This window comes from Nelumbo lutea, chromosome 3 (genome assembly GCF_056320005.1).
Source record: "Nelumbo lutea isolate HS-2025 chromosome 3, American lotus-T2T, whole genome shotgun sequence".
NCBI classification, from domain to species: Eukaryota; Viridiplantae; Streptophyta; class Magnoliopsida; order Proteales; family Nelumbonaceae; genus Nelumbo; species Nelumbo lutea.
This window is the reverse complement of record NC_142686.1, coordinates 114,366,854-114,391,778: the sequence shown is the minus strand read 5'-3', so window position 1 is coordinate 114,391,778 and position 24,925 is coordinate 114,366,854. Positions and strand designations below refer to the sequence as shown.

The 24,925-nt window shown below is 37.4% G+C and overlaps 1 protein-coding gene across 3 annotated transcripts; it reads right to left on the bottom strand.

The window, feature by feature from the left end:
- Nucleotides 1-738: 738 nt before the first annotated feature.
- LOC148867784 (Metallopeptidase M24 family protein) lies at nucleotides 739-23,263 on the bottom strand. 3 transcript variants are annotated; one of them, XR_016110413.1, is made up of 14 exons: nucleotides 23,026-23,263; nucleotides 22,122-22,205; nucleotides 21,696-21,959; nucleotides 21,267-21,359; nucleotides 18,995-19,201; nucleotides 18,298-18,401; nucleotides 16,719-16,785; nucleotides 16,521-16,628; nucleotides 3,629-3,721; nucleotides 2,304-2,400; nucleotides 2,032-2,097; nucleotides 1,761-1,816; nucleotides 1,362-1,422; nucleotides 739-1,234 (listed from the first exon to the last, which is right to left on the bottom strand). XR_016110413.1 is itself a non-coding variant. In XM_088980009.1 (14 exons), exons 1-14 carry the CDS (start codon nucleotides 23,071-23,073, stop codon nucleotides 1,121-1,123), a joined length of 1,467 nt encoding a protein of 488 aa, XP_088836135.1. In that variant the 5' UTR covers nucleotides 23,074-23,263; the 3' UTR covers nucleotides 739-1,120. The 3 variants fall into 3 exon arrangements, 2 of the variants coding, with proteins under 2 accessions (XP_088836135.1, XP_088836136.1); XM_088980009.1 differs by having other exon boundaries at nucleotides 2,027-2,097; XM_088980010.1 differs by lacking the exon at nucleotides 3,629-3,721 and having other exon boundaries at nucleotides 2,027-2,097.
- Between the last annotated feature and the right edge of the window lie 1,662 nt (nucleotides 23,264-24,925).

Below are 24,925 nucleotides of genomic sequence, written 5' to 3'. Positions count from 1 at the left end.
CGAGTCTACTCTCTTTGAAAACTCCATAGTCCAGACTATATACCGTATATTGCTTCGTATGGTTAGAACACTTGGTGGATACTATTGGTTACCACTTTTATGATGCAGTTGATTGGTTATAAGATTTTCAGGTATGGCATCATAGTTGAAACTTGAAAAGCCTCCTACATTAGTTGGTGGCTGGTTTCGTGTAAGACCACTTTTTAAATGGGAACCACAGGCTCCATTTGTGCATATATTACTTGTGTGACCTATGAATGAGGTTTAAATGTTTAACGAGGACGCCTTGTGTCAACTGTTTATTAGTCATCTATCTCTGAACGCAAGAATTCGAACCTTTTCTTTCATTTCTATTTTCATTACGAGTTAGGAGTGCGCCTAACGGATCAGCCGGTCGCCACATTACTTTCAAGACTGGCTCCTTTATGCATAATCAATGCTTCAACTAAAGGTAGTCTGTTGACTGTTGGAGCCATTTTCGATAGTAAATTCATGGACCCAGTATGAAATGTGACTCCCATATTGGTTCCACAGCCCGCCGTTAAGCTAATCCAAACTATTCTAGCAATACAGTTCTGAACGTACCTGTTAGAAACTTCGAAAATATGAATGGATTTAATTTACTGTAATGTCGAATGGAACATCTTATCTAACCAAGCAGAGACGATAACAAGAGAGATTATTGGTAAACCCAGACTACCCTCTACCAAATGCTTCGTCTTGAGTATCTGTGCATAAAAAAACAAAAAAAAAGGACCGTACCCCCAATATATATAGATAAATTGGAGATTCAGTACAGTAGTCGGGATCATAAGCGCCCCCTTGCATGGTATCATCTCAAGCTAGGCGTTTCCTTTGGTAACAACATTTTTTTATAACATAGTAACAATTTGTTCTTTTGGTAAATCCAAGTAACAGATTGAAGTACTTGCTGCCCACACCTTCAGCAAGTTGCATTGGATAAAGGTATGTCTTCCCTTTATCAACTTGAAGGATCGAAGTATCAGACTACAAATGTGCTTCTGTGATATGCAGCCGGTTTGTTGCTTAACAATCCTTCTGTCCAACTCCTTTACAAATGCACTCGAGTCATTATTAGTTGGAAACTAACGTAGGATCTTTACCTGAATGCAACCCTCGAGTCATTGTTAGTTTCCATCCTTTCATCACAGGAATAGTTGTTTAGCAAAGATTTGATGTGTTGAACCTCCTTGGGCATTGATCCAGTAAGGACCTGATTTGAAATATCCAATATAAAGTGAATTAGATATATCAAAATAGAACATCACGTGAAACAGAATATGTAGACCGATTATCATCTCCTAGTGTAAAGTTTCAACATCAACACATTTATATTCTACCTCATGTCCGGTTTCAGTTATCAGGACTTCATCCTCGATTCTTATTCCAATGCCTTGGTACCTATACATGCCACACGGATACTGATTAATAATAATAGTCAATAATGAAATATAGGCCTCAATAGAAAAGGTCTTGAGGACTCACAAAAGAATATGATTGGGTGATTGGGTAGAAACGCTTACCACTTGATCATTTGTTTCCAGTTATGAAAAAAGAATGTTAAGGAAAGGAAGTTGCTATATTCATTAAAGGTGTTGTTTTCTATTTGAGAGAATTCTATGGAATCCATAAAATAGTAAACCCAATTCACATGCGTGTACACCACATTAGGATTTTCAACGGATCATCAAATAATTTCAATGTACAGAACAATTGAATGAAGTGTAATAAGAAAATACCTCTTTGGACCATCAAAGGAGGATGGGATATAAACTCCTGGCTCAATTGTCATCACCTATCCATTAAAAAAGAATTTACAGTAAAAAAATGTGCTCAAGAGACATTAAGGAAATTAAAAACCAGAAACCATGATCTTCTGGGATTTCCTTGCCATTGTTTCTACTTAAGCCATGAATAGAAAGTTCAGTTGACCAATACAACTGGAAAAATTAAGATAGTTCCAACAAAGCCAAGATATCAGGAATCCAAGGCCTTTATAACTTACAACACCTGGCTTCAGAGGACGGTCATTGCTAACCATGGAGCAATCGTGAACATCCATTCCCAGATAGTGACCTGGTTGATCATGAAGAAAAGAACTTTCTATTTAATCAGGCAAAAGATGGCTATTGCATATCTTGCTTACACAACAAATGAACTACCATAAGAAACAAATTCACTAAGCTTGCAGTTAGTGAAGGGCACACTACTTCTGTATGAATCATGCTGTTTAAATAAAAAACAATAGAACATAGTGGAAATGAAGGAAAGCCAAGAACTACCTATAGATGTTGGGTTCAACTGGTGGAAAGTCCGAGAATAGCTTCTACCATCTTTCAAGATTCCAACCTCTTTAAGTCCTGTTTGCAGCATTTCAACCTATGCATCCATGTATTCTAAAAAGGATCAATGCCCTTTATATGTCAATAGTGCTTCCACATTTACCAATAAACGTCCAAACCAGTTAACCACGACAGCTGATAGTTTAATGACAAGGTCCTCTATTCATGCTGCTTTTTCTGGCATTCATTTTCATGCATGGATTTTTTTTTTCTTTTTGCAATCAATCTCAGGTGTTGGAAATAGCAGATTATGCGGCTCCTTCCAAATATGGACATGGGATCAAACCCGCATAACTGCATGCCCTCTGTGTTAAGGTCAGTAGACCTCAATGCACCCTGCTCTGCCCCCACCCCTTAATCCACCTGTTATGTGTAAATATGTAATACCAAAAATAACATATTTTAAAAAATTCCAATTATGTCATGAAAAATAATGTGCATGAAAATACCCCAGAAATAGCCATAACAAATTTCCTTAATAATATTTACTTTATTTTTCTTGGTTTCTGAAGTTTATTTAAAAAGAAAGAAAAACGACAATGACAACAACTATGGCAACCTCAAAACACATTATAAATGATCCCTACAAGCCCTTTTTCACAAGAAAGTGAATAATAGTCATTTTCTGATCTTGGTAAAAGAAAATTCTTTTAACAAAATGCAAGTCTAGATGAGCCCTATTTATCTACAAGTGGGAATGACCCTTCAACAACAATTGGACAACGTTGTCACTTCACCATTTCAAGACAAAGAAATCAAATCAGAGCTGGAAAATGTATAACCGGCCAACATGGTCCCAGAAGAAGGTTTCTGATGCCACAGAAGCCTGAGACCCTGAGTTTCCAAGAGAGCAAATTGTCAAAGTTAGCTTAGCTCATTTTTCCTTATCGACGATGTCGATAGACATTGTTTCTTTCCTTCGAAAGAACAGATGGCAGATTTTTTATTTATTTTTTTGATATCTTCAGATGCCAGTTTTTTTTTCTTTTTTTTTTTTTTTGGATCAATAACAATTTCATTAATCAAAAGGTACAAGGAGGGGGGAGCTAAACTTTCTCAACTCCCAACTGAGACTAGAGCCCCACAAAAACTGAAATTACAACTGAGCCCAGAAGATAAATTCCCTACCCACCCCTGAAATTAGAACTGAAATTATAATCGGATGGCAGATTTTTAGCAGTTCTCATTGCTCGTTTTCAAAGTGCTTTGTCATGAGCAACAGAGAAGTGGAAATAGATGGATTAGTTTGTTATGTTGAACCATACCGAGTGGTTATGTATCTCACGAATGCTTGTACCAGGTTTGCAGAGCTTCACACACTCCTTATTGGTCTCTAGGATTAAATCATATAGCTCTTCCTGGTTCCAGAAACATCAATTATAAAAATTGTCAGTAGGTTATCATGACCGCAATATTTAAAAATTTAACTCTAAGAATGCTCAAGAACCAAGACTAAAATTCTCTAGACGTGGATTAGAGAAAAACAATAGTCCATTTGCATTGAAAGAACATTACGAAAAAGTGAAAACTTATGAAATGAAGAGAAGAAAAATGGTGAAGAAAGAGAGAACAAGGATAAGATAGATGTTGGGTCTAAAACACATGCCTACTCTCTCTCTCTCTCTCTCTCTCTCTCAAAATTACAGGAGGACCCCCATAAATCTAATATTACATAAAGTCCCTGACTGTATATTTCCCCTCAAGATACCACTAGCTAGCTTGTTCATAAAAAAAAATAATAATAATAATAATTTGGCAGCAATACTTGAGCTTCTCCTGAGGAAGGCAACCCAAAGTTCTAGCATGGTAGCAACTAGCTCTTAAACCACACCCACATGGATCCGACCAGCTTGATTGCACTTATGGCTCTTTGGCAAGACAAGTCTTCAACTGATTAGAAGATACTCACGGTGTTTCATGGCTTTCTCAAGAAATGAGCAATCACTTTTTATCAATAATGAAATTTTGTATTAATTCAGAATATCAATGCATCCAGAAGGATACAAGGAGACTACTAGCAGCATGAAGCTGACAAACTAAAGAGTAAAAGTACAGATATCTCAACCTTTAATAAGTTCCCTAGACCAATCAGCCCTACAAAACTCATTATAATAATTCCATGATGGTCTCTTACCACACTTATGCCCAATGTTCCCAGGCTTCCAAGACTGCACCCATCAAAGTTAAGTTTCAGTTTCCCCATCTCTAGTGCTGACCATGGAGTCTCAGTACAGTTCCAGGGCCCTCCAGAATAGGGGGAGTGATAAGAGATGAAAAAGGGAATCTACTAGCTATGTAGTCTGGTCCAATTGGGATGGGAGATTCCTTGAGGGCTGAGATACTAGGAGCTCTTAAGGGGTACAAAGGATCAAAGACATGCATATTAATAAATTGATCATAGAAGATGATTCTGAAATTGTAGTGAACTGGTTAAAAGAGGACAACTCCAAGCTCTGGAACTACAGCAATGAGAAGAGGAAATTTAAGTGGCTGACTAAGAACATTGAAGTTAGTTGTACATGGGTAAAGAGAAGTGCAAACTCATGGGCAGATGGTTTAGCTAGGCAAGGGGTGAACAGAAACTCTATTTTTTGGGCTGTTTTGTAATTGATTTACAGTTTGAGTGTACATTGATGTATTAGGGAGTAAAGATTTTTTAGCTCCTTAGCTATGTAATTTCTCAATCTGTAATAAAATTCACTGTTATTTATAAAAAAAGGAGTCTCAATACAGTTCTTCCTAAGGGAGAATCTAGCAACTGTGGCCCATCAATATATCATCAGCTATTGGTCCTTTGAACTCCTTGATTGTAAGTACCCAATTAGCTGTCTTCACCATAGTATTCTATTATACCGTGCACATTTCCTAATTTGTTCTCACCATAGTATTCTATTATACTGTGCACATTTCCTAATTTGTTCTCACCATAGTATTCTACTATAGTGTGCACATCTCTCGTCAAATGTTACACAGGGATTGCCAACATTAGCAGGAATTACAGCACCTGGAAAGGTTTCTCTAGTGTACAGAAGCCCCAAGAGCACCTTCTCTTAGTTTAGTGATAGGTTCTTGGTAAAAATCTTTGTCGATCATTAGCCAACACTTCTGTACCTCCTAGTCTCAATTCTACAAGTTACACATAAGTACTTCATTTAACTCCCCACACTCATGTTCTTTTCTTTAACCTAGAAGCTTAATTTCTTGTAGGGGTGCAAGTTTGTAATTTTACTTTACCTTATGGTAAATACAAGGCAGCTAGCCTTGACTCCGTCTGCATACATGTGTATCCAAAGCTTATCCTGACACATCTATTAAAATTGCCTTTCTGATACACCTTGTGTTTCCAATACTTTGAACCTTGATTGGGCTCAGTTGTAAATTTGTAATGTGATTTTAACTGTGGAGAGGTAGCAGCCTGTACCTCTCCAAGGGATGCTTGCATTGTATGTACATATCTTGTTCCATGTTTAATAATACCTTAATTTACTTATTCAAAAAAAAGCAGGATAGCAAGAAAGCTGATTTTCTGAGATCAGAAATCTTTTCTTGGACCAGGTGATGGCTTATCCAGAATATGAAGACTTCTTTTTTGAAAGGTGAAGAGTTGTATTAAGAAAGCAAAAAATTACAGCCCACTAAACCTGCACATCAAGGAACTGTGCCTGAACATGAAAGCTGTACACCAAATTTTTTTTGAAGATAAATAAAGAAGATTTTATTGCTAAAAGAAGAAAGTACATCATGACTAGGTGACAAAAGGTCACCCCCACCGGAATACAAGTGAAGCAAAACAGAAACCTCAAAAAACAAAGCTTTCAGAGACAACAAATCAGACATCAGAACTCCTTTTATGAATTCAGAGAAGTCCAGAAATCTGCACCAAAGTCTTCTTTCTTCAGTCCATGAAACTCTGGAAGCAGCAGCACCCAACCAATAACTGTTTAAATGATAACAGCCATCACCTCTTCCAATCTTTTCTTCTTCTCCTAAAAAATTATTCTGTTTCTTTCCTTCCAGATCTCCCAACAAACAGCGAAGGGAATACAGGTCCATAAAATCTTACTCTTAATACCACCTTGGATTCTTGGCCAGCAACTAAAAATTTCAGCTAGATCTGACATAGAACACCTATCCACCTTGAACAGCTTGAAAAAGTAGGACCAAACTGGAGTTGTAAAGCCACATTGAAGCATTTGGTGAAGAACATCTTCCTCTCCAGCAAAACACAGCGCACACCAACTTTCTTTTTTTTATCAATCACAGTGCACATCAACTTGGGAACTAATACATAACCTCTAGCAATCAGCCAAGCAAAGGCCTCAGCCCTTGGTGGCACTGGTTTACCCCAAATACCCCTAGCTGGATCAGCCTCCACCTGGTTTCTGATCAAAGCCAAATGCATTGACTTGACTGTGAACTTCCCATCCTTACACTCTATCTCAATGTCTTAAAACGTGGAGGCGTGACGTGAGGCGTTCCACTACCTAGAGGCATGAGGCGTAGTTCAGAACACAAGAGCCGTAAGCCTTCCAAACACAAGGGGGCGTAAGCCTCCTTAAGAGGAGGGGGTTAGGAGGAGGAAGGGGGGATCTCATTTTTTCATTATTTTTAATAAAAATCTTTTATATTAAGAAGAATAAAGATGCATAACATTAGTTGAAAGGGGGCAAACCACTTTCTTTCCCCTTATCTTTTCTTCCCTTCCCTTACCTTTTCTTTTCTTTCCTTTTCTCTTTTTTTCTTCTCTTTCTTTTTCTTTCCCTTTCCTTTCTTTTCCTTTCCTTTCATTCTTTTCTCTTTTTTTTCCTGTCTTTTTTATATAAGATGTGCATGAGGCGTACGCCTCTCTAGCACGCTTCATGAAAAAAATGCACAAGGCGTATGCCTCAGAGGTGTCAGTGCCTCTGGCATACGCCTTAGGGTGTTTTGGGAGCGCCTCCAGGCGTATTACTCCCATGCCTTTTAAGACATTGCTCTATCCATAATTTGATATATGCAGCTGAGGGATTGATCTCCAAGGCCTTCTGAATTTTGGATTCCAATTTCCAAATCACAGCACCATTAATTACTTCATGGCATTCTGAAATAGGCACTTCCTTCTTACCCGGCTTATATAACCTTGAGCATATTTCACAGAATTTCCCAATCCCTGACCAATCATCCTCCCAAAGCCTTATACTCAAACCATTTCCTACTTTCCAGGTATAAAAAAGGAATCATCAAAGAGTTAAATCTCATGATCCCTTTCCATACACTAACTCCATACGAGTATCTCACTTCCTTTGAATCCCACCCCATACTTACCAGCCACCACTCTCCTCCAAAGGGTCTCCCTCTCTTTCTCTCCCAAACCTCCAAACCCACTTCCCCAATAAAGCTTTTTTGAAGGAATCCTACCCTTCTCAGCCCTAACCCCCATCCTTTTTTGGATCTGCACACCACCTCCCATAACCAAGTGAAACTTCTTTTTCTCAGCCCTAACATTCCACAAAAATTCTCTCTAAATTCTCACTCCCCCACCACAGCAGCTGGAGCCTTTGGTAAAGATGGATAGTAAACCGGCAGATTTGAAATAAAACCTTTTATCAAAGTTATTTTCACTGCAAAGGATAGGAATTTCCCCTTCCAGAGTCCAGCCTGCCAACCTTTGATCAATTCAGTCTAAAACAGGTTGCCATGTAGATGCAGCAGCAGCACTAGCCCCAATTGAAAGTCCTAGATAAGAAAAAGGAAAGTCCCCAATCAGACACCCCATGGCCCCAGCACAATCCTCAAGCACTAATTGCTGAATATCTCCTACCCCTATCATTATACTCTTAAATTAATCTTGAGACCAGACAACAATTGGAAGCACTTAAGAATACTCCATAGAGAAAAGGCCTGCCCAACTAATGCACCCGTGAATATTAATGTGTCATCAGCATATTACAAGTGAGAAATGATCAAATCTTCACTTCCAACCCTGAACACGGAAATCAGCCCCACTTCTCTCAATTTATCAATCAACTTGATCAAAACTTCCACCACCAGACAAACAGCATTGGGGAGAGGGGATCCCCTTGCATTAAGCCCCTTGGAGAACTAAAAAAAATCAGTTGAAACCCCATTCACCCAGTGTTTTAAAAGCGCAAGGCGCAAAAAAAGCGCAAGGGCCAATTTGCACCTGAGGCGCAAGGTGCAAGGCGAGGTGTGTGCCTTTTTAAGAAAGGCGCAGAATTACAAAAAAAGCTAAAAAATAAAAAAAAAAGTCAGAGAATTCCAAAAAAAAAGCCAAAAATTTTAAAAAATATTAAAACATAATGTTAATAAAAATATAAACTTAAATTTTACAATAAATGATTTAAAAAACCTATTATCTAAAATTAAAATACATAAACATAACATGCAAAGTGTATTCAAATGAAAATCTAAAAATAAAAGCAAACATATAAAGCATTTTTAAGCATGTAAAACTCACAATCTCATTTTTTTCCTTAATTCCATTGCTTCAAGTAGTTAATGTGATGTAAAACATACTGCATTCTTGATTCTTTGAGTCGCCTTTGTAGCACGCCCCTCGAGGCAAGCCCGAACAAGTCTATGTTAGGGTCTGAAATTCTTATTTCTCACATAAATCCACCCCCGGACCAGCCGTTAGACTAAAAAAAAAGCAAAAAGCGTAAAAGTTTAAAAAGGTGCATGCCTAGGCGCACCAAGCGCGCACCTTTTGAAAGAGATGTGCCTAGGACCTGGGCAGGGCGCATACCCCAAAATGCGCCTCGCATGTGCGCCTAGGCACGCCTTTCCCCAAAACCCATCCTTCTTATCACTTCTTCAGAAAGCCCCACTCCACATGATCATAAGCTTTTTCTAGATCAACTTTTTTTATAAAAGAATTTTCTAGATCAATTTTACAAATAACCCCTTCTCCCCCACTCCTAATTTTTGAGTCAACACACTCGCTTGCAATCAATACCCATCCAGAATTTGTCTTCCTTGAACAAAAGCCATTTGTGTTAAGCTCACCACCAAATGTAACACAAATTTAACCTCCCAGCCAGCACCTTAGCCAGAATCTTGAATGGCAGCAGATTAGGCTGATTGGCCTAAAGTCTCTAACTCTCACAGCCCCGTCCACCTTTTTTTTTTTTTGATCAGTAACAAAAAACTTTATCAATGATGTGAATATTTATGAAGCTTTAGATACAATAGGGGAGGTAAAAAGGCTTAGCTCCCATCAACAGAATACAATGACAGAAAGTTAAAAATTAACACAAAAGATAACCTCCCTATTCACCCCCTGCTTGGCCAGCCCATATGCAAGTGAGTTAGCAGTCCTCTTCACCCAGCTATATTGTATCTCAATGTCTCTGCACAACCAACAGAGTTTTTTCTTTTCATTGTTATAGCTCCACAAGCCACTGTCCTCTTCCTTCAGCTAGCTAATCACCACCTTCGAGTCACCTTTCAAGACCAAACGTTTGATATTTAGTTCCCTTGCTCTTTGAATTCCTTCTAGAGCTGCAAGGATCTCAGCCCTAAGAGAGTCTCCTTCCCAAATGGGGCCTAAGAACAAAGCAATAGCAACCCCTTCCTCATTCCTGAATACTCCTCCAATCCCAGAAGGCCCTGGATTCCTCAAACTACTGCCACCAAATTTCAGTTTTATAAATCCAGAGGAAGGGGACCATGAGGGACTAGGGGTCCTCTTACACAAAGCAGAAGTAGCTATCTCTTTTCAATTTCATAATAAGTCGGCCACAGGAAAGTCTGAGAACAGCTCCAAAGATTTTAGCCAATGGACTAGGGGTCCTCTTTCCTTGTCTGAGAAAATTCGTTTCTTTCTTCCCATAGGGACCAACATACAGCTGCCCTATTGCTCCTCCACATAATCTCCCACTCTTCTTAGGCCATCTGAAACACTCTCAGGGGGATTCCAAGAGCACCAAAGAGGGAAAGAGCCCACTCCCATACAGTTTTAGTGCCCTTACAAGAAACCATAAGGTGGTAACCATGAGGGAAAGAGCCCACTCCCATACAGCCCCGTCCACCTCCAGGATGAGGGAAATGAAAGTTGCATTGGCCAACCTTTCCAGATTTTTTTTGATCAATAACAGAAACTTTTATTAATAAAGGATAAGGAAGAAAATACAACAGGAGGGGGGGATAAAAACTCTTACCCCACCCTAAAAGTAAAACATCACATTACAACACAACCAAAACTCTTCCCATAGGGACCAACACACCCCTTGTTTAGCTACAAAATCTGCGAAAGAATTGGCACTCCTCTTGGACCACTGAAACTGAATTTTCATGTCTTGGGTAAGCTGGTAAATTGTCCTTTTTTCATTCAAGAATTTCCACAAACTAACATCTTCCTTTTGCAGCAAGTTAATAGTCAATCTAGAGTCACCCTCCACCAGCAACTTCCTAATATTCAGCTGTTTGGCTCTTTTTATTCCTTCTAAAACTGCTGAAATTTCAGCTCTCAGAGAATCCCCCTGATAAAATTCAGATGTAGAGAAGAAGATGAAATGTTCTAGTCGAACTAGAGAGAAAATTATCTTCTCTAGTCGGCCAGCCTTTATTTATACTTTTCTAAATAAACAAGAATTACTCTTATAACCTCACTTAAGTGAGAGCCACATCAGCTAACTTAATATCTACTCATCAGTACAATCAACATATAACTTAATATAAAAAGCCTATACTACTCTTCTATAGCCGACTCTAACACCCCCCAACCTATAGGCCCTGAAAACATGGCCAAAACTCGACCTTCTTTGTCCCTGAACACTCCACCTACTCCTGAAGGGCCTGGGCTTCCTTCACTGCTGCCATCAAAGTTCAATTTAGTGAACCCCAAAGTTGGAGGAGACCAAGTTGGAACAGGGGAATTAATCAACCGAGCAGACCAGGCTACACTTCTTTCCAATTTCTAATGATATCTCCTATTGAGAAACCTTCAAATAGCTTCATAGACTTGACCCAATGAATCACCCTAACATAGATCAAGTCAATGATGGCTTCTTTGTTCTTTTCTTTTTCATGGAAAGTATATTGATTCCTTTCCTCCCAACACTGTCCAGTATACAGCTACTCGGTGTTTTAAAAGTGCAAGGCGCAAAAAAAGCGCAAGGGCCAATTTGCGCCTGAGGTGCACACATTTTTAAGAAAGGCGCAAAATTACAAAAAAACAAGCTAAAAATAAAAAAAGTCAGAAAATTAAAAAAAAAGCCAAAAACTAAAAAAAAATAAAATAAAATATTAAACATAATGTCAATAAAAAATATAAACTTAAATTTTAAAATAAATGTTTTAAAAATCCTATTATCTAAAATTAAAATACATAAACATAACATGTAAAGCATATTCAAATGAAATTTTAAAAATAAAAGCAAACATATAAAGCATTTTCAAGCATGTAAAACCCACAATCTCTTTTTCTCCTTAATTGCATTGCTTCAAGTAGCTAATGTGATGTAAAGCATATTGCATTCTTGATTCTATGAGTTGCCTTTGTACCACGCCCCTCAAGGCAACAAGCCCGAACAAGTCTATGTTAGTGTCTGAAATTCTTATTTCTCGCATAAAAAACAATGATTTTATAACTTTCATTGCCTTTTAAGAAGATATTTTATTGCAATGAATGAATGAACAACGTTAGCAAATAGGGGGTGAGGTACAAGGCATTAGACAAAAAAAAAAAGCAAAAAGCACAAAATTTTAAAAAGGCGCATGCCTGGGCTAAGGTGCAAGGCGCATCGGGCGTGCACCTTTTGAAAGGGGTGCACCTAGGACCTGGGCAGGGCGCATACCCCAAAGTGCGCCTAGGCGCGCCTTTTAAATCACTACAGCTGCTCTTACACATCTCCACAAGATTTTACCTCTCTTTTTTAAACCCCTCACTGAAGTAGACATAAACAAGCTCTGCACACTTGGAGGGGTGGTGGGCCACCTGCAACCAAAGAGAGAGAAAAACCAACACCAGATTTCTGATACAAAAGGACAAGAAACTAACAAGTGATAGCAGCTCTCGCCATTCTTCTTACATAAGATGCACCAATGCAGGGATAAAAACCAACTTAGCCTTTTCATTTTGAAGTATGTCACAAATGTTACACTTTCCTAGGATAGCTTCCTAGCAAAAAGCACCCACTTTGGGAGGAATTAGTCTACCCCAAACTTTCGGGCCCGAGAAAGGAAAATCAAGGAGTAGGAGTAGGAGCCCAAATCCTATTGTCTATTCTAGAGGGGTCAACAACTACCACCTCCAGAATCTTAAGCAAATTAGAAATGGAATCCAATTCAAAGTCTCTAAGAGCCCTTCAAAAGCCTAGGTTCCAATCAGGGAAAGAATTAGAAAAGGTTAGGAATTGAGAGAGAGAACAAAGAGGGAAACTGCTCTTTCAAAGGTGTGTCACCCACCCAGATATGTCCCCAAAATCTTATAGAATTACCAGAGCAAAGGTCATACCTGATAAAAGGAAGGAAGGATGGAAGAATAGCATGAATAGACTTCCAGGGAGAAGCTCTTGTGGCCCTAGATGAAACACCCTTGTCCCAGCCATCTACCTCTTGCCCATGAGTACTTAGGATAATTTTAGCCCACAGGTTATCTCTTTCCTTTGTCAATCTCCATAACCATTTCCCCAACAGAGATTCATTCTTCTTCTGCAAGTTACCCAAGCCAAGACCACCATCATCTTTGGCTCTAGTGACTAGATCCCACCTAACTTTATGATCCCTTTTCTCTTCCCTCGGTTCCCATAGGAAATCTCTCATAAGTTTCTCCAGCACCCTACACACACTCCCTCAAGAATTTTAAACACAGACAGAAAGAAGATTGGGAGGTTTGCCAAGGTTCCTTTAATCAAGGTTATCCTACCACCAAAAGACAAGTAGTTTTTCTTCCATGAAGTCCAAATTTTTATCCTCCCAAAATTCTTTAAACAAAGTCAACCAATCGTTTTTATTATATCCCAACACATTTTGTAAAAACCAATGTTAAAACCATCTGACATCAATTTGCTCTTTGGTAATTACCAAAAAAAAAATGTATCAGAAATGTAAAAAAAGAACTACAAGGGGTGTCCCCAAAACATCTTGCATTGCAATCCAGGAGCAGATTCTATCCTAAAGATCCTTCATAGTTTCATCCTCCAATTTCCCTCTTCAAAAACTCTGGTGTTTCTTTCCAACCACAAGGTCCATACTAGGGCCAATGGAAGGACATCCCAAATCACCTTTTCTTTCCTACCCAGCTCAGATAGATAACAACTCCTCAAAAAAACCAACACAGTTTCCAGAGAAAAAAAACTATTGTATCCCAAAAATGTCAAAAAGCCTCACCCAAGGTCTTTTGAAAAGATTGCAATGAGGAAATAAATGATCCACTGAAGAAATAATCGAATCTTATGTAACAAGGCGAAAAATATAGATGAGCTAATCCATGCTGTAACAAGCTGACCTCTTGGGTATCTATAGTTGTAATCTATTTTCCTATATCATCAATAAAATTTTACCTTACCTTTACAAAATAATAATAATAATAAACAATCCACTGAAGGGGATTCTAAGGTGATTGTGAGCCGGCTGATGAATCCAGATTCAATTGTTTGGAGTTATAGGGACCTCATAAATAAGTCAAGTGCTTAATGAGACATATAACTCTTAGAGTCCAATGGGTGAGCAGGTTGGCAAATACTTTGGCCGACACTCTTGCTAAACAAGGGTCCTCTAGGGATGGGTTATTTTGGGCAACCATGTAATCATTTTTATGATCCTTTGTAATGCTTAGGAGAGGCTGCACCCTGTGCCTCTCCAAGGGATGCTTGTAAAGTCTTATTCTACTTGATTAATGAAATCAGCTTTCAATTATCAAAAAAAAAAAAAAAGAAAAAATAAATGATCCACTGACTCTAAACCCTCATTACAAAAGATGCAATTGGTATTCTCAACAATAAATTCCAGAATATGAGAGACATCCTATGGACTGAGCTTTCAGTCAACCCTTAATATGGGGAAAGCAGAGAGGGGGTAGAAAATCTGAAGTCAGTAGTGAAACTCTTTGAAAGGATTTCTAATTTAAAAATCAATTGGTCTAAAAGTTTAGTGACTGGTATCAATGTGGAAGATGATGATCTGAAATCTATGGCAGATTTATTGGGTTGTGAGAAAGGAAATTGCCCTTTGTGTTATTTAGGATTACCTCCTTGTGGCAACCCTAGGTCGGCTAGTTTTTGGAACCCAGTAGTGGAGATATTTGAGAAAAGACTGGCAAGTTGGAAAATGAATTACATTTCTTTGGGTGGGAGAATTATGTTGATCAAATCCACTTTAGCAAACCCCCCAGTGTACTATATGTCGGTTTTTAGGATGCCTCAAGCTGTGGTCAAAAGAGTTGAAAAGATCATGAGAGATTTCCTATGGGAGCCTGGTAAAGGGAAGAAGGATCATTTGGTTAGATGGGATAAGGTGATGCAACTGAAGGTTGAAGGGGGTTTGGGCATTGGAAATGTTAAATTGAAGAACTCAGCTTTATTGAACAAATAGCTTTGGAGGTTTCCTAAAGAAAATGAGAGGTTGAGGACTAGAGCTATTTCAAGTATCCATGGGCTGTCAAACAACGGTTGGGATGCGGGCTGCTTGCATAGAGCTATTCTGGCTGCTCCTTGGAAGGCTATCCATGAGAACCTTCCTGTGTTCCTCAATCGCATAAGGTATGATTTGGCTTTGGATCACAGAATCAGATTTTAGGAGGATATTTGGGTTGGGGAAGCCCCCCTTTCAGAGATTTCTCCTTCTCTCTTTGATCTTTCTAACTTTAAAGGAAAACCTATTTGTGATTTTATTAGTTCTTCATCGTCCCTTTCAAACCTAAGTTCGAATCTGGGCTTCACTAGAAATCTGAGAGAATCTGAAATTCCCAATGTCTTTGCTTTGCTCAGTAGTTTTGGGGGAGGGCGGCTCAGATTCTGGAGTATGGGCCCCTAATCGTTCTGGTTCCTTTTCTTGTAAGTCCTTTTTGACTTCTCTGGTTTCCACCTCCCCCTCTCCTTCTTTCCCTGTTGATATGGTCACAGCCCATCCCTCCAAAAGTCGGTGTTTTTTGTTGGGAAGTGTTTCATGGCTCCATTAACACCTATGATCTGCTTCAGAGGAAAAGACCATATTGGTTCTTGTCCCCAAGTTGGTGCTCCTTATATAAGTTGAATGATGAGATTGCCATTCATCTTTTGAATGGGCAATTCTGGCCCATCAGGTATTTGGTGGGTAATTAGGGAAGAAGACGGAAATATTCTAGCTCTGCATTCAGGGCCTATTTAGCATGGTGATGTGGTGAGATCTGAACTGATGGCAGCAGTCAATGGAATAGAGAAAGCTAAAGAAATGGGGATTGATAGACTTTTAGTTGAAGGTGATTCAAAAGTAGTTGTGGGCTGGCTGAAAAAGGGGGAAGGAATCATCTGGAAGTTAAGGAATGACTTCAGGTGCTTCAAGCAGATTTCTAAAGACACGATTATCCAAATTAGGTGGATATAGGAGATCTGCAAACAGTACGGCTGATGGTCTAGCAAAGTAAGGAATTCAGAGACAATCTATGTTCTGGACAGCTCTGTAAATAGTACATAGTTTCTTTTTGGGCCATTTGGGCTATTTGTTTTGGCCCACAAATCCTTGTTGTATTTCTTATATTTAACCTAATGAATCTATTTTTCTGTTGCTGATCAAAAAAATATAGTCATTGATGATTTTTTTATCAATAACATGAAGCATTTCATTAATATATTGTCATTGATGATGTCTAGTTTTTTATTCCTCCCCTTTCTTATTGTACTAAATTTCCTCTTTAAATGAAATTGATTCTGTTCTTGATAAAAAAAATGATGCCTAGTTTTCCTTTTCCTTTTTTTTGAGAAAAGATTTTGGGGTTTCGGTTTCAATGTTACCACAACATTCTATCTTTTACTTTGTAATCTTCTTATTCTCTTAAAGAAAGTTTTATCTATTTACTATTAAGAAAAGAAACACGTATAAATCAAGTTTAATTAGGAAAAAAAAGATCAATAGAACTATAAGAATGTATCAAGAACCAATAGATAAACTAAGACAATATGGTCTTGTTCACTTTTGTGGTAAATTAAGTCAATGGAATTTTAAAAGTAGAGAGTGTACCTGAGCTGAAGAAAAGTTGCCACACGGTGGCCAGGTACGGGTAAGGTCACTAAGATAACCATGCAACTCACAGCCAATATCCATTAGGACAAGGTCACCATCACTGATCTAGGAAAAAAAAAACTAATGTACATGTTTTTATGTGTGTGATTAATAACCAAACAAAAGTAGATGCAAGTGCAAAATTGATCATCTTACCTTCTGATCATTTCGAGAATAGTGTATAACGCTACCATTTGGCCCACCACCAACCACGGGGTTGAACCTAGTGAATGTGTATGACAAGATGCATATATAACCAATAAGTTATCGCATAGTTATACTCCATGAATGACAACAGAAATGCACTGCTGAATCATTATAGAAAACCCAAAGATTAAAACTCAAAATGATGAGAAAAGGCATTTATTAGCTGGCTAATAACCATGAAAGTTCAGTGGCTGAATCATTATAGAAAATGTAAAGAGACTTTCTTTGGAACATTAAGGTGGAGGGGAGGAAGCATATCTAGTAAAGTGGGATTAAGCATATAGACCAAGATGGGGGGTTGGGGATTAGGAGGTAGGATTACTAAATAAAGCTTTCTTATGGATGTGTATATTTGGTATAGAAAGATAAGCTCTTTGAAGGAACCAAGAAAGGCTATAGCTTGTAAGGATGGTGTGGCCAGACTTTTCCGAGCTTCTAGAGAAGTGAAAGCCATATATGGAGTTAGTGTGTGGAAAGTCACAATTAAGTTTTTTTTTTTTTTTTATCGAAGAATTTTCAAATCTGGAAAAATCCAAAGTGGGTAATGGATCAAGCGTTCAGTTTTGTGAGGACGATTGGACTAGTTTTGGGAAATCATGTCTGAGGCTTTTCAGGTAAGTATAAGTGCATTCCCATCGGTCAATGTTTTGAGGTAATATCTTCAAAAAAAAAGGTTTTGAGGTAAGGCAAGTACTGATTTTGTGGTGTACCACATTTAAAAGGCCTCTCTTTGACAGAGAGATTGAGGACTGTCATGCTGCTGTTAAAGCTTCAAGAGGCAGAGATCAGTCGGGAAGTTTGATACAAGGTGGAGGAAGGAATGAAGAATAGTCATTCTACATTTAAATCCTTTTATAAAGCCCTAACAAGAAATCAGGTTGAACTTTCCTCTATTAAAGGCATTTTGGGGCAACTCCATCCCTCCAAGATCACTTGAATAGCAGAGGAATTCAGTTGGCTAGCAGGTGTTATTTTGTGGCTATAAGACTGAAGATGTGTTGCATCTTTCCTTCTGTTGTCCTTATACCAAGTTTGTATGGGATTATTCTTCGGATTCTTCCACCTCTATAAGAAAAGCATGTGGAATCCAAGGAGTACTAAGGATATTTTCTCAAGTTGGCCAGTGCTTTAGGAAGCAAGAAGGTGAAGATATTTTGGAGCTGTATTCCTTTTACAGTATGTTAGTGTCTTTGCACGAAAAGAAATAGAAGGTTATTCGAAGACATGATTAAAAGCAAGGAGAAGGATCTGTTCAGAAATAGGAAACCAGCTGCTGGATTCGGTTCTAATTTCAAAGAGATTCTTTTGGGTCTGATTTCTGGGTCACTTGGATTTTTTGGAGGAGTTGTCTACACTTATGTTGTTTTTAATTTTTTTTTTCTTTTATTAGGGTGTTTCCTCATCACCTTTTGATGTTCTATGTATTCTCTACTTCTTATTAATAAATTTTCTTTTTTATTTATTATCAAAAAACAACACAGCAATGGAAGCAAATAATGCTAACCACAAAAAGATAAATGATGCTTACGCCATTCTTTGGGCACCCCTCATTTTACATTCATACTCAACCTTAGCTGCTAGAATACCCTCATCTGGTAATGCCTTTGAAAGTAACATTGTCTGTAGTAGGGCCTGTCCAAGAAAATAAATATTGATTATTATGAGAATCGTCACATTAACTTTCATTATACTCATTCATTTAATAAACACCATATTAACATATTTATCAAAGACAGAATCTTTTATTTGGAAGAAAGGTAAAGTGTCTTGTATTAATTCAAAAAGTATATGGTCCAAATAAGGATTGATAAATGAACACAAAAGCATTCAAGAAGTAGCAATTCTTTTTAAGATGAATGAATGAACAAACATTAGCAAATAGGGGGTTCTCGGAGCTCCAGTAAAACGTACAATTTTCAAAAGGCACACACTTGGGCCAAGGCACACCAGGTGTGCACCTTTTGAAAGTGCTGCGCCTAGGACCTGGGCGAGGCACCTACCCTAAAATGTGCCTCGCCTGTGCGCCTAGGCGCGCCTTTTAAATCACTGCTCTATCCTATCTCACTTTCTACCTATACTTCTTAACTTTATCTAATTCTTGGTCTTTTCATAATGTTTAATAAAAAAGTCTAAAGACTTTTGCATCAAAACTAGAAAAACCAAAGATTAATTAAAAAAATCAACTAAAGTTAGGGTTTAACAACCAGAAAGTCGAAAGAAAGTACCTGGCATGCAATTGATGCAGATTCTCTCATTAGCTTTTGTTCTGATGGTGATTTTATCCATCTAAGTTCATCGGTATAAACCGAAAGATCTTTCACATTTCCATTGTAAGCTGCCTTGCAAAACGCATCCAAATCCATATAAGCTGGTACAGCTGTCTTCACATTATGGAACAACTTGGATGATCTTCTGATAATATCTGGAAGTATCTGTAACCAAGGATGATAAATTTGAGTATTCTCCTGTAAGAATGTCCTTTGTTTTATAGTAACTTCATTATATTATCAAGTAATAGGTAAAAGGGGACAGCACCTTCTGCTCAAATATTGCATAGTCATTTATGATGAGTCATTCATGGACTTGGACATGAATATAACCGCAAAAAGCAGGATTCAGTGCTTCCCACAGTGGAACAATTGCTAACAGGATGGCATATGGGTATAAACAAAAGGAGACAATTGACCTGGAAAAAATTCTCTTGGTGATTATATGGGCCATTTGGAGAGAAAGAAACATTGGAGCTGTCTAGCAAGTCTAAGTAGATCCTTCGACAACCCAACAGACCAGAAGATGCACTGAGCTTTCAGGTCTTATCTTTAAAGACCAAGACTGTTGGTAAGCATCTTGGTCTACTGGGCTGTTAAAAACAGACTGTAAGGTTTTAAGTGTGGAAAGACCAAAAGCTTCAGTTGAAGCTTCCCGATTTTCAGATATTTTGATCTTTTGAGCTTCCTGCAGACCGAAAGACACACAGAAAAGATGCATCAAACACCCGCAAGATTTTTGAAGGTAAGGAATTGGAGCTGGGAGATGTGGCAAGGAAGGCAGAAGCCCAATTAATTAAACTCATGGATAACAGCAAGTAAGGACATGGAGACATCCCATTCTCTGACTTGCTAAGCTGGCAATAGATAAAGCTGTAACGGGCTTCTTTTTTGCAAATAAAAGACATACACAAAAGCTGAGTTATTTATCAAAAATAAAAACAAAAGCTGAAGTTTTTTGTTTTTCTGGCTCCTGTACAGTTACTGCACAGAGGATATTATGTAAACAGATATTGCAAAGGAAATATAATATATTTTACTTTTTCACTTTCAGGAAAAAAAATTGCTAGATAAATAACTTTTTTGATGAATTTGATAGATAAATAATTTAATAACTGATGGAAAAAGAAAAAACTAGATGCAGACTATGATGCCTAGATAATAGATAACTACAAAAAATTGGATATGGGAAACAGGGATGTGACTCTCCATTTCCTAAGATCCTAGACACCAATACAGCATACAGGTACAGGTATCTTATTAAATATGATCTTATGATGTTTCCACATCTACTTTTTTGAATTTAAGTGGCATTTCTCCATACTTGCATCCAAAGTTGTCAAGGAGTCAACTAACAATCTATGATTTTATAGTTGTATCTCATAGAGTAAATAAAAAAGAAAAATCCCAAAAAGCATATCTTGCATCATGCATGTGGCCATGATATCTCTTCAGCATGTTTCCAAGCTTTCAAGGTCCTAGGCTCAAGGTAAAGGTTAGACTTTCTCATAGAGAGACATGGATACAAATACAAATACAAATACATGTTTTTCTATGGAGGAATATGTGCATGCACATGTGTTCTACATCTTTGAACTTAGGCCTCATTCGTTTGCATCTTTGTAACTTACTCAGGTAAGTGCACTTGCCCAGGTAAATGTTTCCTAGGTAATATTTACCTAGGTAAGTGCACTTACGCATGTTCTTTTGATTTCCAGGATTCCCAAGTAAGTTACAGAATGACATTTTTACCCATAAAAATCTAATATAAAAATGGGAAAAGTTGTCCCATTATGCTTTATAAAATTTCCCCCCATGTGGGAAAGTTACTTACCCACCTGGGAGATGGGTAAGTTTTACCTGGGGAAGTGGAACTTATTTTATCGTGGGGCCCATTAGTAAATGCAAAAAGAACATTGTAAAGTTGGTCAATGGGAAAAAGATACCCATTGACCAACTTTCCCAAGCTTATTTGCTGGTAAACGAACAGGCCCTTAAGCATTTCTTTAGTTCCACCCACTCACCCACCACTAACTCATTTTTATTAATCTAACTATATTTATTTATTGCACCATGATAATAATAGTTGATAGTCTACATCTATCATATAGAAGTTGAGTTGTAAGTGTGAAATATGAAATTTGTTAATGCATCTATGGATTTGACCAACTTATGAATAAAAGCATCATTACTCTAACATAAAGAAAAGAATCAAAAGAAACTGACTTACTTCATGCATTCTACTCATTGGAAATGCCTTTTCTGCCCTAAATGTTTCCAAAGCTGCATCAACCCCAGCAATTTCTCCTTGCCAAATAACATCCTTAAAAAAAAATAGGGAAAAGGAGAAGAAGAAAAAAATAAATGATTTGTAAGCCATGGCTCAAAATTAATACATAAAGAGTTCTGGTTAGAGGCTAGATGGATTGTGACTTATACAAGCCGGTCGAAAGGTAGAAATAGATTCAGAATTAATGGCAGGCCATGCTTCCTAACTGCACCCCAAATATGACAACAATGTGATTGCAGAAGCACCTCGACTTCTTACCAAGGTCAGCCATAAGAGATGCTTGAGGGTAACAAAGTATAAAGGATATAAAAATGTTACACTTTGAGGTGACCCTAGCTTTCATGATAAAGTTTTATTGTTTGTGCTTACTTGAGCATCTGATTCTGGCATGAACATGCATAAACCACACTCATGTCCTATAACTGCTATTCCACCAGGTTGCTGGCAACCAGTTATATAAAAATAGTCAGCATCCTGTCTGAATGGATAAGGCACAACATCAGTCATCATCTTTACTGGAGCAGCTGCAATGATGGCTGCACTATTTTTCGGAAGTAACTCCAGCAATCTTTGCCTCCTAGAGATGTACTCATCGCAAGTGATGCCCGGCGTAATCTCTCCTTCCTTTACCAACTAGCAAAATACAAGAAAAGCATGATTTAGAAAATAATACTTTTCTTTCAATAACAAAGAAAAATCAATATCGAAGATAAGTTATTCCAATTGGATCGACACATACATCTAACTAAAGGAAAAAATAGAAATGAATCTCAGACATCTGTAAAGCAGCAACACCTGAGGATGAGATGTGGCAGTTGGCTGTCCCGCATCAAAGATTTTCCTGGTAGAAGATGTGCAAATTCCACTCAATCCAGTATGCTGAAAAAAACAATCCGCCAAATATCATCAATTAGTCCAAGCCAATAGATTTGCAATTGGACAGCAGAATTCTGATTTCTTCCTCTATTGAGTCCTCCTCGACATTAGGGAGAGAAAATGGGAGAGGAAAAAATAAATTGATTTTAGAATCTTGGATTACTGTTTGCATGTAAAGAGAGACATGAACTACCTAGGTTACCCTTAAGCTGCTTAACAGACAGCAATGTATTTGATCAAAACTCGTCTACCCACATTCAGACTAGTATAGAGTTAGACTTAGTAAAGGAGAAAAAATAGGAAATAACAACTCGAACTCACAAAAGGGTAAAACATAGAACAATAAGCAGAAACAACTCAGCAGAAAAGCACTCTTTATTTGCAACATCCAAAATGAGCGATAAAAATAAAACGAAATGAATGAAGATACATAGGAAACGCGTAACATTGAGACTTCAAAAGAATCCCAAATTCAAAAATGACTGTTCGAATTGATGGCTTTGAACAATAATTTGGAATAGCTGAAGTTCTAAGCTATCACCAAAAACCAGCAAAAACTCATCGATATTTTTTATCTTTCATGTGAATGTATTCCATTAGAATTAAACCAAAGCTAGGTTTTCGCCTTTTTCAATTCTAACAAAATCCTAGTTAGTAATATCCAGAATGAGTCAGTTCTGATTGACAGCAAGTTCCCCTCCAGTAAATCGACTAAAAAATTTACAGAACGAAGAAAGTTTGTGAACTTGTTTGAACAAGCATTTGTAAAAGTGAAACATCAAAAAAATCAAATAGAAAAATGTGGAAATTGGAAATGCAATACTTGTTTCAACGAGAACCTCCGTAGTAGGTTTCCTCTCAACCGCTGCATTCTTGCTTCCAGCTTCTCGCTGCCCCCTTACCAGTTACCAACCCCCTTTCTCTCTCCTTTTTTATCGATTCTTCTACTTTGTATTTGTACTTGTAGACTTGTATAGGGCTGTAAACGGATCGGATCGAAGCGTAGGTAATGCTGATCCAAACTTTGTTTTCTACCAAAAAAAATCCAAATTTTGATTGTTGGGATTCGGTTCGATTGTATCGATCGGGTTTTATAGGATGAAACGGACCAAATTCGGATCGCCCTTAACCGAATCAAGTTCGAATTCAAAAACAAGCACATAGCATTTTGGGGCCGTACTTGACTACATTTTAGTTTTAGGCTTAAAAATATACCTATCTCCATACATAATGCCACTTTGGTCCTACATTTTAAAAAATGTGATAACTCAAAATTCAAATTTCAAAATGTATCAATTTAGTAATTGTGTTATTCAGTTCGTTAATTAATTGTTAAGTGGCATTATTCGGGACTTTTCATTTACTATCAACATTTGGATGGTTGATAAATAAATTTAGATGATGTTTGAAAGGTATTTATGTCTTTCCAAATGTCACTTAACGGTTAGTTAAGGGATTAGTTAACAATAAGTATTAGATTTGCACATTTTGAAAGTTTGGATATTGAATTGTCGCATTTTAAAAGTTCAAGGATCAAAGTGACACTAGGCCCAAATTACAAGGTACTAATCATGAATTTCTCCAATAAATTAACAACCCTTTTTTATAAGTAAAAAAAAAAAATACCACTAACAAAAGAAGAAACAAATTGTTCTATACAATAATCTATGAGGCTGGTCCAGCAAACAAACTCTAATACAAAACTTTACCTACCTAAGCAAACTTATGGGCAGCCCTTAAGACTCTTATGCAAAAAAAAATAATAATAATAAAAATAAAAATTAAACTTAACAAAAGAAAAGGAGGGAACAAGAGACTTAATCGGACACATCAGTTCGTATTTTTGGATTTCGAGAGAATGAAAAGTTGGCCAATGGGATTATTAGATAATTTTCCCACCTAAGGGAAAGTTGCCAACACTTGGATGGGACAAAAATGTCCCTTTTGATAATAGATTTTTATGACTAAAATGGTCATCGATTTATTTTCCTGTGAAATGCAATCAATTAGACAAAAACCTCCACAATAAAGGGAAAGAAAAACTAGTTTAAAAGTATTTACATGTGACAAAACCAAAATACACCTCCAATTCGTTCATTAACTAAAACCAATGAAAACTAAAAAGCAAAAAGTAATTCTACCATATGCTTTCCATAAATATTCATTTGACCTCCTATAGCCAATAAAAGAGATCTATGAGAATAAAAAATACAAACTCCAAAACTTACCCCAACTTGATTGGGTCTGGGAAGTCAAGTACCCGACAGGGATAGGAAAAATTGCCATCCCTATAGGAGACTATTAGGTGGTTTAAGCCTTTAAGGATTAGTATGAAAGTAAAGTGAGGTTTAATCACAACATTTAGGTTCAATTTAGAAAATACAAATATATGCAATGCAAATGCATGCAAAATAATACAAAATACAAGGTTTTGCACTCTACATATTTGTATTTGTATTCCTTCCAAACTAAGCCTTAGGTTGTATATGGTAGGGGTGCAACTTGGACTGGCCTAGGTTATGCTTCTGTCAAATTTTGAATTGGCCTACTTTGTATGTGTTTGGTTCCATTTATGTTTATTGAATAAATATTTGTACTTTATTTGCTAGTAAAACCGAGAAATGCAATAATTATAACCGTTTATGACAAATAGGTGCCACTACGCTCCATATCAGCATAACAGTGAATAAACGCTTGGTCGTTTATGGAAGCTTTAAAAATAA